At 44.2% G+C, this 19803-nt stretch overlaps 1 protein-coding gene across 2 annotated transcripts in view; it reads right to left on the reverse strand.

Annotated features, from left to right (window-relative positions):
• Positions 1–207: 207 nt before the first annotated feature.
• Positions 208–19803, reverse strand: part of GPR37L1 (G protein-coupled receptor 37 like 1) — a 29938-nt gene continuing 10342 nt past the window's right edge. Inside the window, exons 1-2 of one of the 2 annotated variants that reach the window (XR_014978320.1) lie at positions 10705–11026; positions 2059–2195 (exon numbers count right to left, since the gene is read on the reverse strand). Coding sequence is in view for 1 of the 2 variants with exons in the window: in XM_085643140.1 (XP_085499266.1) it covers positions 1386–2195 (810 nt within the window). In the remaining variant the exon portion in view is untranslated. Of the gene's footprint in view, positions 2196–10704; positions 11027–19803 lie in introns of those variants that run through there. The other variant, XM_085643140.1, reaches the window with a different exon arrangement.

Raw genomic sequence — 19803 nt, forward strand, 5'->3', positions numbered from 1 at the left:
ATTCTTCAGGTTCATGCATCCCACCTAGATGGAATATACATATGTAATGGGAGTTGCATGCATTTCATGGGTCAATGGAATTCCACTCGTGCTCATAATGGATTCAAAATCTTACTCCAGAGCCTTGGCACCTGCTTCTTGAACCATCACGTCCAACATGCGTAGGCTAGTACAGACACGGCAAGAGAAAATGGTGAAGCATAAAAACATGGTATACGCTAATTTTTTACATTTATTCACAGATGATAATATCAATATTAATCCTGACAAAAATATTATTAAACATTAGATGCTGTAAATGTTACTTTGTCTTTGTCAATTCTAGTAATCTCGGGATAAGAAATCGCTAACAGTGTTATAATAAGTCATTGAGTTTTGAATGTGAAAGCGACACATGGTGGTTAGAAGCAGGGTAACGACGGTTGCCAGTATTAACGGAATGCAATGTAAAGATGATACATTTCATCTTGAGCTTTTTGAGCTTTATCTACATCTCTATGGCCATATAAGAATATGACACCCAAGTTAATACAGTACCTATTGACTAATTTAATGAACCTTAGAATAGACTATTGGGTCAGATCAGATTTCCCCCCACAGGTACTGAATCCATAGTCAATATCAGGAATAAAGTCTTTCACTGATAGTTCAATACCATCTATCTGGTTTCACAAGTTCCACTGTACTAGAAATCCCATAATCGTCACCATGGCAAGTCCGACTCAGAATTGTGCGCCATGAAATGTGCCCCAGTAACTCTTGAAAAAGCATACTGTTTAGTCTTTTGCACTCCACCCAAAGTTCTCTTTTTAGGCTGAACAATCACTTTTTCGCAAATTTAAAATGCAATGCCTCTGTTTTCTTAATTCCTGCTGTATGTCTCTTCAAGTCCATCTCATCCTAGCTATTTCCAGGGAATGAAAGGTGTCAGGTCTCTTTTAGTCCCTTTTTATGTCGAAAATTGTACCATTGCTCAATTGCCGAAAGTGATGAATGAGTATTGTGCTTGAGACTAAGCTGTTATACAGCAGCTGCAAAATGAGAAATATAATAAAACAAACAGCAGTATTTAGAATTATTAAAGTACAAAGGTGGATGATTATTTAAATATGTCCTTAAAGGGAAGGCTAAGAAAAGGGGTGTTTACACAAAGAGAATAACTGCGTTATTCATAAACATGAAACACTTTTACAGTACTAGCATCTAGGTCTTAACCATTAGTGCTTCGTGTTGACAGCAGAGAATGTCCTTGGTTAAGAAAAACACACACTCCAGCTTCAGTTCCATCTTCTCGCTTATTATATACATTCCAAAACTAAAAATAATGTCCTGTCTTGGCCTTAGCCAGGGAATCCACCCAAAGCATGAATATTTTATGACATATCTTAGCATGGAGTGCCAAGGGCCATGATTGGAGGTGGTGAATCCCTGGGCTTATCAAAGAAGATGGAGGAGGACATCTCAGTCTTGAGCTTACTGTCCGAACCCTCACTCGAAGAGTTTTCTTGACCACATTCTTCACAGCAGCAGCAACAGCAGTCCATGAAAGCCTGTCCCAGGGATTTGCAGAGGCACAGAAGGATCACCGGGGTCACAGAGGACTTAAAGAACATAAAGAACTGGTTGATAAGATTGAGAAGATCCAGGGTTTGTTTTGACATGTCCAGTGCTGTGTAGGCCACCAGTACATTGCAGATATTTTCTGGAATGGTGCAGACGCCATAAACAACGGTCAAGCCTACCACAGTCCAGTTGAGTTGGTTTTCACATTGACTATGCTTCAAGCTGTGGCATTCCACAATTTTCTCTGTGCTATGAATTCTTCGGGTCACCAGCTGGCAGGTAATGGTAAACAGGATGGGTAGGCAAAAGTAACAGCCAAAGTACCACCACATTCTTGCATTTTGATAGGTAAGAACAAGAGAGTAGATGGACTGGGGTAGGTTTGTGGATGGTTTCATAACGCAGTATTCTGTGACCATACCAGAGACAGGAGAAGTGTCTTGTGTTATCGCCCATAGGAGTATCTCAGGCAGAGCCAAAGTCATGGAACCCACCCAGATGATGGCTAGTTTGGCGATAATAGAATGGCACTGCTCAATGGGTCTCACCTTGGATGGAGGACTTGTAACAGCATGGAATCTATCAATTCCCAGTGCACACAGACTGAAGGTGGTAACGCCTAGAGAAGACACCTGCAAACAAAAGTAGAAGAGATTAAATAGCATGGTCTTACTCAAGTACCACATGTTGTTTTGTTCATTTTTTGTCTCAATTGTATTTGATAAAACATTTTACTGCAGTTTTATTTCCAGATGAGCATTGTAGCATAAACCACAAAAAGAAATGACAACCTCACACTAAATTTTAACAAGCATTGGTAAAGCCAATAGATTTTTCTTTGGCTGGCAGCCTCTTGGCTTTTTATATGCTTATTTTGTTATGTTTTTTGCCAGCTTTATTGCTGGGGCTCTGTCGGATCTTCTTCAGTCTAACAGTGGCTGTAATTCAAAAATATTTTCGGTCTCTCAAAAGGGTACATTAAGTAGTCTCTGGTACTGAAGGGAACTACTTTGTGTGTGGATTTGCTCCTTGTAAAAGTGTAGAATGCTGTCACACACAGTGAATATAGCCTAAGGCCTCAGTGGGGTGATCCATTGCCCCATGCTGTATGCTTTAAGTAGGGGGAAATAAAATGTGAATGACACAATAATAGACCAATGGATGAAGAGGGCTGGCTGAAAGTCAAAATAAGTCATATACATGTCATTTTAGTAAACTTAAAAGGCAATGACTAACGCCAAACTTAACAATAATTGGCAAAGCCAATTGGGTCTGGTTTTGTCCCCCAGCATTTTGACAATTCTTGCTTTGTTATGGCTTTGCAAAACATTATTATTTGCGAAGCTTCTGGACATTCATCAGTCTAAAAAAAAAATACATTGACTAAAGGCAAACATGTTTTTTGGTCTCAGAAAAGCATACATTACCACAGTACTCCCTAGCACTGAAGAGAACTATTTTGTGTGTGGATGTCCTCCGTGTAAGGAGGCAGCATTCCATAATTCATAGAGAAGTCAGCCAATGAATGAAGTGGGTTGACGCATCGCCCCTTGATGCATGTTCAAGTCAGTTAGAGAAAAATGTGAATGACGCAATCACAGCCAAATGGATAAAGTGTGGCTAAAAACCCCTATAAGAGAAAGAAAGAAAGAAAGAAAGAAAGAAAGAAAGAAAGAAAGAAAGAAAGAAAGAAAGAAAGGAAGGACACATACAACCGGACAGTCTCAGGAATGGCACCCAGGATTTGGAATGCCTTGCTCCCAGAAATGAGACTGAACCCGTCCACTGCATTTTAAAAAAAAGAAGTGAAAATCGATTCTCTTGGCCAAACTCACTTGAACTATTTATTCAACCATGTATATCTTTGCTAGTTTGTAATAGCTACTACTTTTTTATTAGTATAACCTATATTATTTTTATGTGTATTTATGTCACCTATATTTGCCCTGTAAAGTGCTCTGATAGCCGCAAGCGTCTTGTTCGCGCTATACAAAACCTTCAAAATAAATAAAATTAAAAGAAAGAAAGAAGGAATGAAAACAATGAAGAATGAAAGAAGGAATGAAAGCAATGATGAAGGAACGAAATAAGGCAAGTGAGAAAGAAAGCAAGAAAGAAAGAAGGAAAGAACAAAAAAAAGCAAGAAAGAAGGAATGAAAGAAAAAAGAAAAGTAAGAAAGTAGGAATGAAAGAATGAAAGACAAATGGAAAGAAGGAATGAACAAAAAAGAAAAAAGAGAAAAGGAAGGAGTGAAAGTAGGGAAAGAAAGAAGGAATGAAAGAAAGAACAAAGGAAACAAACAAGCAAAGGAAGAAGGAAAGAAAGGAAGAAGAAAGGAAAGAAGGAAAAAAATTGCAAAAAGTGTTACAAATGCTGAAAATGAAACATGAAAAAAGCTGGTTTTATCCTGGGAAAAGTGTATTACTTAACCGTTGATGAAATTGAGTCCAAAATAAATGTGCTCTGAAGAATTGTCTGCTTATGAATTCACATTTTTAATATTGATGCTTTTAATAACTTAACACAGAACAGTTTCAAGTGGATGAAATTTATTATGCTGTAAAATACCAGCAGTCAGTTAAAATACACTTCAAAAGGAATTTACAACAGCATTGGCAGGAAACGGGAACTGATAAAGTGTGGAATGTAGCCTCTGCTCACATCTAGTATAAAGTGTGCTGCTGTCACATCAGACTCTAAACACAAAGGCAAAATCAAAGTTACAAATTAAAGACAAAAGCATTGGTACAGAAGGGAATTATTTTGTGTGTGTATGTGCTCCTTTTGAAAGAGCAAAATGCAGTCACTTAAAGTGAAGTTATCCAGTAGCTAGAGTGGGCTGACCCCTGGCCCATCTTGTATGCTGTAGTGGGTGGAAGTAAAATGTGAATGACACATCACTCGATCAATGGATGAAAAAAGCTAGCTGAAAGCCCCTTTAAATAAGTATATAGTACATATATTTTTTTTTTTACATCAAAAGGTCTTGGCTAACACCAGACTTATAACTGGCCTTTCAATGGTATCTAAAGCTGCAAGGAAATGGATCACAACCGGTTCAGTTGTGTCCATAAAAGTCATATTAAGACAATGGAATTCAAGTCTTTGTTTTTTTAAATGGTTTGCCGAAAGTACTACTTCAGTGTCTTCAGAAAAAGTAACATTCGGCAATATTGACAAGGAAGATGAATTCAAAGAGATCTCAAGATATTATTTAGACTTATATGACTGACATATTACATTACCAAATATAAGAATGTGTTATGTACTTTACAAAAGATATTAATAATCAGTAGACGACATGCATGCCTCTTTTGCGCCCTTCCCCTACACGTGGATATCTTCTGTGTTGCTCCTTCCTTCACTACGTTATCTTTTCTGGTTAATTGACCTTTAGGTTCATGAGCAGATAAATATTACTTTCTCATATTCATTATTGAATTTAAGGAGCTTGCTTCTGCTAAACAACAGCGCATTATTTATCTTCTAATTTGAATATTACACACAAATATATGTTTCTTGAAAATTCTATTTACTATAAGTGAAATGTGTACCATATTCAACATTTGAGAATCCATGAAATCCAGGATTGTCTGAAGCGCAGAGATTCCTTAATAGCAGGAAAAAGCATTTGAAAGAGTCTAATTCTGTAAATTATTTCTATTTTCATAGATTTTAAATTGTTTGGTCGCCACCCTCTTTTACGGGAAAAGTAAACAGGTGGATGGCAGACAGAATGGGAGAAAAGGAAGCATTAGAGTAAAACTGATCTGAACATGAATGATCCTGATCAGAGGGAATGTCGGCTGGATGGTGCGGTACCATGTCAGTGGTGCTTTTCAGTGATAATTGCAGCACAGCTCAATTAGAATGTGGGATTTTTCAATAAAACTGGTTTCACTTCACGCCAGAGGGCTGTCAACAATATGAGATGGCTGCTGCTCTCTGCCGGTAAGCTGGTCAATTAAAATAGACTAATCAGGACATTGGACTGCTCAAGTGTGCCACTTGTGCTGCTCAGCTGTGCCAGGCAGCGGGCCAGTATCAGAGCTGGGTCTGCTTGACTATCGCAAGGAATGCCTCTGACTGTAAATGATCGAGTGCACTCCAATTTTAAATGTTCATCTTAGCTTGATGCATGCTCAATGGCAGAATGTTTAGAATATTAGCGTGCAAACTTGAAGCGTGCTCTACCCCCATAGCACGCTCATCAATATGAGAAATTGCCCGGTGTACCGTCGCTGTACATGGTCAGCCACAGGCTGAACTGTTGCACTTGTGCCAGGGTGAGAACAGGAGACTTTCTGTTCTGCCAGGGGAGTAAAGGAGGCTGCCTAGTCACAGAATACTGCTAACTTTGGGAGGGTGGGTGCTGCATGGTGCCAAGGTGGTTCAGAGTGCACAAGTGTTTGTTGGTTGTCAGAAGCGGGTGCTCATTGGCAGATCGCTGCTGTTCTGGTTGAGGCATTCAGTTTGTCATGGTAAAGGATGCCTGGAGCCAGAGTGCTCTCATTTGCTGGGGTGGGAAAGAAGGAATTGGGCTGCCTACTGTCAGAATGCTATTCACTTTGTCAAGTAGAAGGCATGTGCAAGGGTAGAAGGTTGCTTTGAAGAGAGGGCTGCCCGGTGCATGGGTAATTCAAGTTTTCCCACTGGAAAGACGCGCTACTCCAGGGTGGTGATTACTGTACTAGAGGGCAAGGACACAGCTATCTGGTGTCATCATATTACTTGCTCTATCAGAGCATAAGTGTCTAGATCCAGAGTGATACCCATTTTGCAGTGAGTGAATGAGTGTGCGGTGCCATGATTCACCAATAAGCAATTGATAGAAAACTGTGCTAGAAAGTCTTCTCTGCTTTAGACATCCAATGTCTTAAGAACTGCATGCATATCATCTAGACCTGGATGTCCATCACTTCCTTCACGTTCATCCCTACCAAGACAACATTTCTGCTATCTGCCAGGAACAGCAAGCAAGATACAGCCCAAACTTGGCTTAAATACATGAACCTTGATGTCTTTAGAACCCAACTTTCACTGAATGCCAGGACATTTGGATTCACGCTGGACACCAAGCACACCATCAAGGAATGCATTGCTAAAGCAGTAGATGACCTGGTAACAGCTTTATCTTCTAAAGAAAGTGAAACCATTTCTTCCAGAAGTAATTTCAGAACTTCTGTTTAAGCCATTGTACTCTCACATCTAGATGGTGGAAATGCCCTGCTCTATGGCCACCCAGACTCCACACTGGCACCCCTTAAGGATATCCTACACTCCACAGCATGTCTCATCCCGGCCTGAAGACATTTGATCACATTCTATTGGATCTCCACTGGTTCCCCTTGCTGTCCCACACCACAATGAGGACATCACCAGACTGCAGAGTAAAAAGTGTTAAAAGGAAAAACTGAGGCAGCAGGCCTTTTCTACTGTGCACTCGGGGTCTGGGACATCATCTGTGTATCCATATGGACCAGTGCTTAATTTGTAAAATATGAAGTCCAGGTGCTCAAATGTTTGTCGGAGGCCACACCTACTTTCTCCACTGGCTCCACCCACTTTGACTCCACCCACATTCTCAACTGGCACTGCTAAAAGTCAGATGTAATAGCCTACGCCCACTGATAACTGTACGGTAAGTTAGAGGTAAAACTATTGATCTGTTTGGATAGCGCTGCATGGATTCTAAGCCAAATTAATTGGAAAATCTGCAACCCCTATCCTTCTCCCTCCTCCTTCATTACTTTGGATCTGCAGCTGCTGGTCCATGTCCTGGTCACAGTCACTGTAATCATCTTATGAAAGCATGGTCTCCAGAAGGCTCAGCCATCTCCCCACCTTCATGACATGATACGTGTCAGTAATTTCTCACATCCCATTTCCTGCCTAACTATGCCTACAATTTCCCAGATTGTGCCACTGGGTGATTTCCAAAGAGACCCACCTTCACGTTGATAAAATAATTATTAAAACATGTGAAAAACAAATATCTGGAGGTGGGGGCTTGAGCCCTAATGAAAATGGTAAGGTATCCATTTACCACGTTACCAAACTAGTTACCGTTTTCACAAATTGGCTTTATGTCCTTTTAGGGTATTGATATTGCATGCCTTGCTGCACAATGTGCACATTGACAACTCTTGCGCCCCCCCAAGTCCCACAGCACCGCAGACATGAAGTATCGGGTCACCACATTACTGCCACACTCTGCTAACTCTGCTCAATCTGTAAACAAATGAGAAAATATCACCTCGAGTTGCATGTGTATGAAGTGAGACATTTCAAACACAAGAAACCAGTTGCCGGACTCTGCGCTTAGAGGGCGCAACTCATCATGATACAGTCAGTGATCTTAGGAACTAGCAGCTCACAGTTTCAAGGTGTATTTTACCACATTATTCCATGAATTGGGCCATCACCCCTCACTCCTAAGATTTGGGTATCCACATCAGACTAAATTGTTTGATTTACAGAATGCACAGCTTCTCAGAAATGCAAATTATTCTGAGAGAGAATAAGCATTGTTTTTAGTTATTTATAAATACATCATTGAGCAACGTGAACATATTTCCAAGGCATCAATATTCACTGGGGCAACCTCCTAACAGGAGTTAAATGCAGGTAATGCCCATGCAGGCTGTCCAGGCAGTAAACAATGTTGTGAATTTGCAGAATGCAGTGGGATGTAACACATAGTACATGTAGAGGTCTAGGGTTGTAGGGCATCTGACGTGGGTTGATGTAGTGTCTTGCACTTGCCACAGTGTCAGGATGTACCATTGGGATGTAACACAGAGTCCATGTAGAGGTTTAGGGTTGTAGGGCCTTTTTGACATGGGTACAGATAGTGCCCTGCACTTGTCATGGTGTCAGGCTGTGCACATGTGAGGTGCAGACGTGCAGTGACTTGCAGTAGTGGGATATAAGCCAGAGCACACGCAGAGGACGAGTGAAGGGTACCCTGGAATTGAGGCTTGATGTAGTACCTCAGACTGCCTTTTTTAGGGCTAAAAAGAGGGATACTTCAGAACAACCCCTTAACGAAAACATGAGAGCGCAAGGTAATCAAATTCAAACCGGAAAAGTGAAATCTCCTGCTAGGAGCATTCATGCCACTCCCTCTAAGGGATGCTTCTGTGATTGTCTCCAAGTGGCGGGGAACTGAGAAGCAGCTTCCAGGCAGGCTCTGCTTTCCTGGACAAGAGCCAGCCGGGCACCGCTGAGAAGAGGTGAGTGGGTGCAGACTCTGCGGAGAGAGTGCTTAAACTGCCGGCAGGCCAGGCACACACCTACTTCTTGTAAGGCAGTGCAAGCTGAGCGCTGCAAACCCTTTCACTTGCTTAGGCACTAGGAATGAATGGTAAGCTTCCTATTATGTTGTAGCACGAGAGCGGGCACCTCTCCGGTCTGCGTGTTCATGCAGAGCTTCTAAAGAGAGCTGAATCACAAGGGAGCATGGGGGGGGGGGGGGGGGGTCGCTCTCTGGTCCACAAGCATGGGCTCTGCTTCTGCACGCCAGGCATCGAAAGAGGGCTGTTTCACGGTAGTGTAGGCTGAGGGGAGGGGGGGGGGGGGGGATCTGCACCCACCTAAAATGGCGTGGAATTCTGGGAGGGAGCGGGGGTCTCCCTTTTCCTTGCCTAATTTGGGGTCCTGTCAGGGAGAGGTGTCTCTCTTCTCTCCGGTGGTGTGGTTTCATTGGGGAGGGGGGGGGGGGGGGGCAGGGTCTCCCTTTCCCTTGGCTAGTGTTCATTCCGGCAAGAGTCCAGCTCTCCCACCCCCTTGCTAGGGTGGGTTCCTGCTGGAAGGGAGCCAGATCCCTTCTTCTTAGCTAGTGCAGTGGGAAGGGGGTGCAGGGCCTGCAGTTCAGAGCCCCTCTTTAAAACTGCCACAAGCATTTCTCTTGAACTCTCAAGCAGAGATTATTGGGACACGACACCAGCAACATAATGGGTTTTCTGCTTTGAGGAAAATGAAGAACATATTGTTAAAACGGTTTGCGTATGAGAAATATATAGCGCACTCTGTAGAAAACATAAATATACTTGTAATAAAATGTGCGCTTATGTCATTCTACACATCTCATTTATGTTTTAAAACATGTCTTCAGTGTTGGGCTTAAGCAGTATTCACATTATAGAGCCTCTGGGCGTGCCTGTTTAAATTAAGACACATTTGTTTAATTAGGAAGAATCTTCACATGGACGTCCTGAATCTTTAAGAAAGAGATGCGATATATTAGATATTATTTTAAAATACGAGTGCCCTCTTTAACCAATTACCAATTCCAGAAAAGTCTGTAACATGAAATCACTGCATTTAGAATAGTTCCTGTAATTTAAACGTGAACGCACATCAAATGAAAGGAAGAATTTCATGTTTAAGAAGAAATTCTTATTTACATTGCTTTTGAGCGGTAGTTACAGCATTCAAGCCGTTTTTTGCCCCATCAACTACACAAAGTCCTTCCCCGGTCAGCCATTGGAGATGCGTTTATCAGCCTTGAGAGGAAGTTCAAGGCAGGACTTCAGGATGGGCAGCTGCCCCCATGCAAGCAGTCACCTGCGCATAACAAAAGGCCCATTAGCATGTGAAGAGGCCAGTGCGCCGCCGGAATCCTTCACACTGCAGACTGGGGGATGGGCCCTGTGCATAGAAACACCTTTGAAAATCAAGGAGCATCAGGTGCCTCTGATCTGAGACCCTGGCTGCAGCAAGGATGGGGCTAAGGCCTTCAAAAAGGGTCTGACTCGTAAGCCGTAACCTCCAGTTCGCAGCGAATTTCTTTAAAAGGAATAAAGCAACATACGAACGTTTAAGGTGCATAGTACATTTAAATGTATCTGTTCTTCAAATACATGTACATTTGCAAAGAATTCTTTATGTCCATGCCAACAGCTGGTTCAGGCGCTTGCATTAAGTAAAAGGGACATGCGTCTGTAATTCCTTCAAAAACTGAACACTGACATATTTTGTAGGGTTGTCATAAGGTTCTCACACCATTAGGCAGCCGGAGAGGGACAGTAGGACTCTCTCTATGCACTCACTGCCGGCTGCTGCGCAGCTTCATTAACTGTCTCTTTCTACGATTGATTAGGGCTTAGGCCTGCTAGGAGGCCCTGTCTCACTCTCACCTGGTGCAGCAGCTGTTGCCAGACCTCAAGGCTCAGTCACAACGTCGTCCGACCGGGTCACTGTAGTGAGTGTGTCAGTGAGTGCTGAGCCGCGGCCGTTGAATGAAGAACCACAAGACTAGGTGCGGCACTGCGGCTATGCTGGGGCGTGGCACTGAATGCGTGGCGTGCGCAATCAATCCAGAATTTGAATTCTGCCGCGTACAGCCCCTGCCCCCAACCCGGCCCGAGAACCAAAATCGAGCCCTGCCCGCCCGCCCGGCGCCCACTGACAGTGGATCAACAATCGAGCCGCAAAACGCGAGCGAGCAGTATGTGGAAGAATCTGATTAAGAACTCAGAAGTAGTGTGAAGTGAAGGCAAGTCATACAGTCTGCAGACAGTGTCTCCGCCGGAGTCAGACAGGAAGTAAAACACTTGAGTTTTGCCACTGCCAAGACCCGTAGCATTAGCGAAGCAAGTAAATTACTTGTATAAATCAATTACGTGCACCTGAGTGTGTAGACCCGGCCCTGATAATTAGTTGCCGGTGCTAAGCACCGGCAAGCACCGGCACAAATTAAGCACTGATATGGACCACCCCAACGCTGCTCTAATTTATAAAAGAGATGAAGGTGCACCTCTTTAAAGAACGCTAAATCACACTGCATTAACAGTACACAAACCAGCCACATCACGCTTTTCTTTGACCCTGTACAGTGCTCCGCTGTCTTGTGGCTATGTTTGTGCTACAAAAATACCACATACATACAGACAAGTGATGCATGTCAAAGGGTTTTCACATTTTTAAACAAGAATTGAGGACATACTGTGTATTACTAGTCCTTGCCTCTTGTTAAGCATGAGAGACAAAATATTGAAAGGTAAATGCCTGTAGGGAAATACAGTTTTAGGTATAGAAGTATAGATTTACTATTTCAAACTCCACATCCATGGACCTTAAAAATATATGTACAGTGTAGGTACATATATGTGGAGTTATGGATAGAAAATATAGACTGACTTACCTGTCAATGTTTTTTTTTATATTTTGTCCTTAATATTCTGTCCCAGCGATATTGTTGATTCGATATTCAAGTGGCACACCCCCACATGCCAGATTACATTGGCACACCTCCACCAGATGCATATGGTTTGTGGGAGGTCTCTGGGCCAATGAGTAACTGAGTCTGACTTTTAGATCTATCCATTTCAATTGTTTCATAAGTTACAACAATGGCTCACATTCATTATTTTAAGTGCATATTGTTCAAAGCTCCATGCTAAACTGTGAGTGTTTCCAGGGACAGTATAGAAAGTAAGCTCCAGAAGTAATCTTTGCTTTACTACATATCTCTCTCCTGCAATTAGAGAGTTAATTAAGCACACAGCACCCTCAACAACCACTCTGCATCAAGTTGTTCTCTATCACAGAGCATGTGCTCATTGTTTTGGGAGAAAATAGCTCATGAGGTTTAAAAACAATGAAGGCACTTGATTAAGGAAAGAGTAGGTAACATAACTTATTGGATGATTCTGTGTGCTGCAGAGCAGTGTGTGCAACGTTCATATCTTGTGTTCAAATCTCAGCAAGGCTACCTCAGGCCGTAATTCACACATAGTCGGTTAAACAAGTGCTCAAGTGTGGTATGGTTGAGGTAATCGTATTGCCTGTTATTGGCGCTTAGAGAATTCTACAAATACTAGTGAACAATAACTTATCATTCTAAGCCCTAACATTGAAGTGAAACACATGAAAGTTGAAAGTATTAGTTCCATCCCTCCCTGAGTACAGGGGTTGATTCTAGGAAACGCGTGTATTTGACTCTGTACAGCTCTATCTGCTGTCTCCTGCCCTGCTCTCGGTCTCTCTGTTGTGGCCTTTGCCCCTTCCCTTGGCTAAACCCTGCTCCAGCTTGTGGCGAGAAAGCAAAAGACACACAATTGATAGACGGAATGCAGAACAAATCAAAACATTCACCCCCAGTCAAGAGATCTGGGTTAAATCCATCATTCTTTTGCTCACTCTGCCACCCCAGTTTAGACCTGGCTATATGCAAATCAGTCTTGACCCTATGCCTCATGGGAACAGTCCAGCCCGAACTGCCAAGCTAGGTCCTCCCTGGACCGGAAACAAGCATTCTGGGACCGGTTTCGGGGTTTCACCGCTCTTCAGCCAAGATAGCTTGATTCCAGTGGCACGGTGAGCCCAGGACTCACGTCTGAGCATACCTGGTGCACTTGGGGCGAGAAAGCAAAAGACACGCAATTGATGCTCCAGCTTGTGGTTCGTTCTTCCCAGCTCCATGAAGCCATATTTTCTCACAGCTTTTAATTCATCACTGACTGCTGACTTGTGGGCACCTGCTGGGAGCTTCTCCAACAATTGAAACCTGTCCCCCACCTCAGACAATGGAGGGTGGATACTGAAACAAAAGCTGTCCTCTCGTCCTCAATCATCCCCTGATTTTCTTGTGCTCTCAGGTGCATGACCAGGCACAAGGCATGCTGGAGCGAGAGGGTCTGAGAGGACCGTGCACAATGAGGTCTCTGTTGTAGCTTGCTGCTACTTGAGTAGGGCAGTAGGTCTAGTGTAGTGTAATGTGAATCGTCTCTCCCTAAGCAGTCAGTCCTGCCGCTGCAAGGTTCAGTTCTGTTTGACTCAACTGCCTGAACCCAGCGGGGCGAGCCCTAACTAGGCACAGGTGTGGAAAAGCTGAGGGCGTGGCTGGGGGAAGAGGCCGGCATAGGACTATAACAATGTATAGAAAGGACTGAGGGGCCCATGCCTACTCTCTGCAAGAGCATGACCTGTATTGGTAGTATTACTTGACCAGCCTCTACAACCCAAGGCTGGGGCCTCAGCTGCTGGCACTGCCAACTGCCCAGACCCGACTGCAGCAACCAAACTACCTGCTGAATGTCATTTGTTCATTGATGTATACAGAAGTTTGATTTTTTAAAGCTCGGCTCCACTTCCTTTACTGATGGTGATCCTGCATCTCGAAACAAGCATGGCAGATACAAGGATGTTTTCAGTCGCAGTTGATTCTTTGATGCCCTTTTCCTGGGCAATCCCCATGCTTCACGCTTGTAGGGGTAATCTGACAAGTCCTATTGGTAGAACACTAAAGGGTCACCTACTTAAGCCTGTGCAAGAAGGACTCATTCAGAATTTAATGGCATGCCCGTTTCTTGTTTTATTCAATTTACAAGGACCCTCCTGTCTGATATTGTGGTCTGAAGATTTACTATTGAATATCAACCCCCAGAATATCATGGTACAAGAATATTGAGGACAGAATATTGAAAGGTAAGTGCATAAAGGGAAGTATAGATTTACTATTCATAACTCCACATCCACATACCTCGAAGATATACGCATTTTTATCACATGGTTTTCCCTGCATGTGCTTGCTAGTACACAAACAAGTATTAGCAAAGTCAAAAGCACACAGTACAATAGTCAAACCTATTGACTTTGCCAATGCTTTTTCTACCATTCACCAAATAAATGTGCTACTAAGTACAACTTAATGCACTGCATAACAAATAAAAAATACCAACTAGGTGGCAACTTTGAATCAAATGATTTATTTGGTTTTATTTTTATTTTAAGTATTTGAAATAGAACAGAAGTAGTTCAAATAAGCAGCTTTTATAAAGAGCATTTTTATTGGACTAGAAAGAACATATTAATTTCGAGGTATTATACTGAGCTCCATTGTGTGTGCAGAGGGCAAGGGCAGGCGGGTTAGTTAAACCAGATAAAAGAAGCCAGCATGACGTCAAGGGTAAGCGGCCACATATAATTAAGACATTACAGACAACAGGCAACAGTGATGCAGCGTGGCTCTGTTGTAGTTAATAATGCATTCATGGTTGGCTATGAATAGAGAGATTTCCAGGGGAACGCCTGCTGCCATTTTCCCGATGCCCCTCCATGCCAGGGCTCAATCTTCATCAGTATCCCGGCTTACTTGCAATATACTAACATTCCCACGACTTTACAAAAGCAGTCACCTTATGCCATGAATAGGACTACTGTCAAAACCAGAACAAAGCACATAGAAACCGCTGCAGGTGCTCCTTTCTTCTGTCTGAGGTCATTTTCGTTTCCTTTATCCCATCATATGCCCTTTGACCTCTGACCTGAAGAGATCCTGGTTCAAATGCTACTCAGCAGGAGGACTAGAAAGAGTCACAAAGTCACAAAGATGGGGCGCACTGGACCTGCGTTCCCACAATAGCTGTGCCTGGGACCTCCAACAGCCAGATACTGAGACAGAGTTTGAGATTCTGGGGCGACATTAACATATCATCAGATATGTTTGTGGGATCAGATATTGAATGCATGGTCTCCCTTTGTCGGTTTAACAGTCTGTACCCGGTTCCAGGAACGCATAGTGAAATGTTGCTCTTAAGTGGAGGCCTGTGTGTTTGAGGATGGGAAGGGAGCACGCAAGTTAATTGAGGTGTGTCACAGTGATGACATAGTATGTCATGCGTAAAGACCATCTGACCGTGTTCTTAAGCAGAAGAATGGGAACACCTACTTATTATATTTTGGCATAAACTATCTATGTGGCGTTTGCAAAATATGAACTATGCAGCGGGACGTAACAGAACGTCTCAAATATCCTATGTGTGTGAAAGCAGGGTCCATGTTGACAATCACTGTACGCAAGAACATCGTACGTGAAAATGTATCCACCACCGGACCTAGTGCCCTGATCCAAGAACACTGGGGCCCAGTCCTGGTTCATTCCCACTGTTGTGGTCCCACTCTGGCCACTGGTTGGGCCATGCAGACAAGAGTCAGGAGGCTTCCAGGACTTGCCCAAGCCTGGCCTGTCCATTTTGCTTCCTTTGGGGATGGACTCCCACCACCTCTGGCTTGGAGTCTCTTTGTGTGTCCCAGGAATGCAGGGAACTCTCCAACCTTGCTGTTCAGTCCCCACCTTAGAACTACTTTGCTGGGGTGCACTACATATAGCCTGGCAGGGACTCGCAGTTCTCTGCTCTTCCTTTTAACTTATACACTGCACTTTCCTTTTCCCTCTGCCCCTCTCCTCACCTTAGTGCTTCTCTGTGCTTCCCTCTCTTGCTGCACATCTTCACCACTGTACTAGGCCCAGTCCCTCACATGTGAGTGTCTCCAAGCTGGCTGTATTCCTGCCTCTCTCATTTGTTCGTGTTTCTGCTATCTAAAGAGTTGACACTTCAAAATATTCATTTTATATGATATGGACAAATAGACTCAGAACTTTTTGCAACAAATTTTCACACACTATCACAATCACATCACCACTGTCTCACACACCATTTCTCCAACTCATGGTCACCCACACTTGGTGCTTAATTTGTAAGCTTTGCTCAGAAGCCCATGGCCAGTGACATTTTAAAGTAGGTGCCCCGAATACCAAGGCTGCACAGTCTTTATTCCACCTCAAGCCTCTTTAATCCACTACCAGACATTCCCCGTCCCTTTATCTCACTCTTGGAAGTTCCTGCTTTCTCCCAACTATGACTATTTTTCAGTCTTTCTCCTCTGTCTTTCCATTTGTTTGTTTTTCCCTCTCTTGCTCTTGGTAAATGTCCAATGCAAAAAAAGTAAGTTCTGGTCCCCAAAATTAAGTGCTGGTGGCCCCCATTGGCAGCCACTTGCTCAAGTATAGCACTGCCCACACTACACTACAATAGACCATCAACACAGCACATACCATCAGACAAATCGTTCACTTCATACACACACACCCTGCACTCACAAACCACCGCATAAACATTATAGAGCACAGCCAGACATGGTAGCACACACCTCTCTGCACCCTCATACACACGAACTCTCTATGCTAGTTGGCCTTGCTCCTGCGAGAATTGTGTCCTTTTGGTGTATGTGAAAGATCATGCAGTGTAGCTGTCTGCACTATTAAAGTTCTGTGTATGTGAGAGAAGCAGCAGTGCTACTGTGCTTGGAATCAAGCACTGCTGCATCCTGTGCTTCACGGTTTCTGTGTATGTGAAGGAATCTTACACTGCTACTTCACACAGTATATTTGTTTTGTGTTTGCAAAAAAAGCATGCACTGCTGCTGCCAGTGCCATTACTGTTGCACATGCTGTACTTGGACTCTCTGCTGTGCTCGGTATGTTTGAGTGTGTGAGACTAAGCCTGTACAATCATTGTTCTGTTAAGTGAGGGATTATTCTTGCACTTCTGCTACACATGCTCTACTTGTTGTGTAAGTGTTTGAAGAAGTGTGCTCTGATGCTGCCTTCTTATAACGCTGTGAATGTCAGGGAAGATTACACTTCTTCTGCACAGTCTGTGTTTGATGTGTGTGTTTTATGTGCATGTTTGTACTAAGGCTGGGAAGAATGGTTCATTCCGCAAGCAGATTTGACAGAATTTAGTGACTCCACATTACTCTTGGAATGTGGAGTTCCAGCCAAATTTCATCAATCTTCATGTGGCTGAATTTTTGCTTGCAAGTCCCCTGGCGCCAATTTCTAACGTGGGCGGTTGCGGTCAGAGGGCTGCTTCTTGAGTGGATTTGCTACTGTTCCCGTATATTTTTGTACGCGAGCGGCAAAAAAATCAACTTGAATGGCAGCGCACACATGCACAACGCATGGTGCCGTTCACACAGATTTTTCAACGCGCCTAATGATACTCAAGCTAAATTGCAGCGCGAGCAGCACCACATGCATATTGCCGCCTGTGGGCGGAACTCCTCGGAATCTCGCTGAGTGTTTATGTTACTCCGTGAGTTCTGCCCACCCCCAGTGAGCATGCATATGTGTCTGTATCAGAGCTGGCACTCAATTAACAAGCATTTGCAATGCAATCAGTCTCGCCTTAAACGAAGCCTATGACTGCGGGCTGGTTTTTTGTTTTATAAGGCGCGAACTCGACCAGAAGGTAGGAGATTCAGTTATATTACGCAAGGTCACTTTTTTTGCAGGGGAGATTAAGTGATATGCCCAGAAGTACGGGATGATGAGCCAACGCCGAGACTCGAGCCTTGTTCCTCAGTTTCAAAGTCAGTAGGTCTGGTCGTAATGCCACATCCTGTGGTAACACAATTAACAACGCAACTGAAAGCTAAGAGGCGTTCCCTCACCAAGGACGGACGAGCACAGCCGCTAAAGTGACAGACATGCTTTAAGGATGCAGATCAGTACATTGGTCTGCGCCCTGGTACGGGTCCAGTGCCACCAAAGGTACAGCTGTAAACTGTTAAATACTGGGGTTGAGGAGGCGCATACTGACTTCACACTGCAACCAGTTGAGTCACAGCTATCACCGAAAACCAGGGTGCACGTTCTCGTCTCACTGTACTCGATTAAATCATATAAACCAAACACAAAACGCACAGCAAATTAACAGAATGCACAGGGTCGCAGACTGAATGCACACTACCTGGGAAAGATGTTAAGCCACAGTCACACAACCTAAAGGAAGAGCTGGAGATGTGCAATGAGTTATACAGCAATAATTCAGAGGCACCGTACTGCAGGAGAGGTGGCATACACAACCACAATGGTGGGGACACAAAAAAGGGGTGCAGATACAAGCAGAAGTTAACGCTGCTCGGGGAGGGATAACACCAGCAAAATAATTTTACAGTCTGACTCTGCACAAGGGGTAACAGGCAAAACCAATGAAGTTACAGCAAAATGGGAAATGCCGAAGGTCACACTGCGCAACAGACATCCGCAACCACACTGAGGTTACGTGTGGTTAGGTGGAGACTTGGGTAGGCAGTGAAGTCTCTATAGTTCTAAGCTATACGACTATATGTCGATCCCCAGAAGGTATAAGATGCAGGCACAGTCACTCAATTTACTGCTTAAGTGATGAGAGACCGAGGTCTCTCAATTAAGGCACGAGTGATAAAAGGTGCAGAGTGACGTCACGGTGCACACACGAAAAGTGTGTCCATGGCCAAGTCACAGGAAATGGGCGTCCGGACTCAGAGATGATGCAGAGCCAGTGATAACACTTCCATAAACGGCGGGCGCTGTTCTTACTTGGGACATCTGCGGCCGCAGGTTGATCTCATTCAGGTTGATGGAGAGGGGGCGCAGGTTGTTGAGCAGCACCCCATCCTGCAAGGTCTGCACCAGATCGAAGACCTGCGCCATGTCCCATGTTACCTTGTGGTTGTGGGGCAGCACCTGGCACTTGAGCCAGTGCGCGCACTGCTTCCAAGGTTCCCTGGCAGGTGCACTGGCTGGAGGGCTGCGCTGCTGCTGTGGGCGCTGCGGCTTCAGGGCGGCCTTCAGGGCGGCGTGTGCACGGACGTTGCTCCTCTCGCTGACCAGGTGCCTGCATCAGCAGAAGCGGCCTGTCACTTCCCAGGTGCCAGGGACAGCCAGATGCTGCTGACATGACATGTGTGCGCTGCTGAGCACCGGCGAGAGCGTGGCTGCTGCTGCAGTACACTGGGACGGCTCACTGGCTCGCACATGGCGGCCGATCTGTGTCTGATCACTGCTGGTGCTGTCTCTGCCTCCCAATTGGGAAAACGCAACTGTTTTGTCGTGCATGCGTACGATGTAAGACCTCGTTCCATGCGAGACAAAGAGTGCAAATTTAGCAACCAATCCCAAAGCAAACAAGCACTGAAAATGCAATAGGACTCGTATATACACAAGCCTATTGCATTTTATAGGGATGTGCGGGTATTAAAGAAGGCACGAATGGGAGGCGGGGTGGTGGTGGTCAAAAAAATTACGGACCGAGGGAGTGAACGGGGAGTGGCAGGAAAACAAAACCATTTTTACAGGAAAGGGGCTGATAGCCTCGGAAGAATAATAATGACGACATGGCCGTCAGGAGGCAGGAGTAAGAAGCTAAAAACCAATCAGAATGCTGAATTTATGATGGGAGCCAATGAAAGTTATAGACGGAAAGTGGGCGGAGCTTCCCTCACCATACTGTATACAGCATCTCTCGACGAGACAGCGCATGCGCTGCCTAGCCGAGACCTAAAAAGGAGAGTAAGATTACATTAACAAGGATGAATAAAGGCGAGCGTGAACCGTTGATTCTTGCCCTGTGACCTGAGAGGACGCTTTGCAGCACACGAGGGGAAGCAGCGACGAGGCAATTTCT

The sequence above is a fragment of the Triturus cristatus genome, chromosome 1_1, assembly GCF_964204655.1.
Source record: "Triturus cristatus chromosome 1_1, aTriCri1.1, whole genome shotgun sequence".
Classification (NCBI taxonomy): Eukaryota; Metazoa; Chordata; class Amphibia; order Caudata; family Salamandridae; genus Triturus; species Triturus cristatus.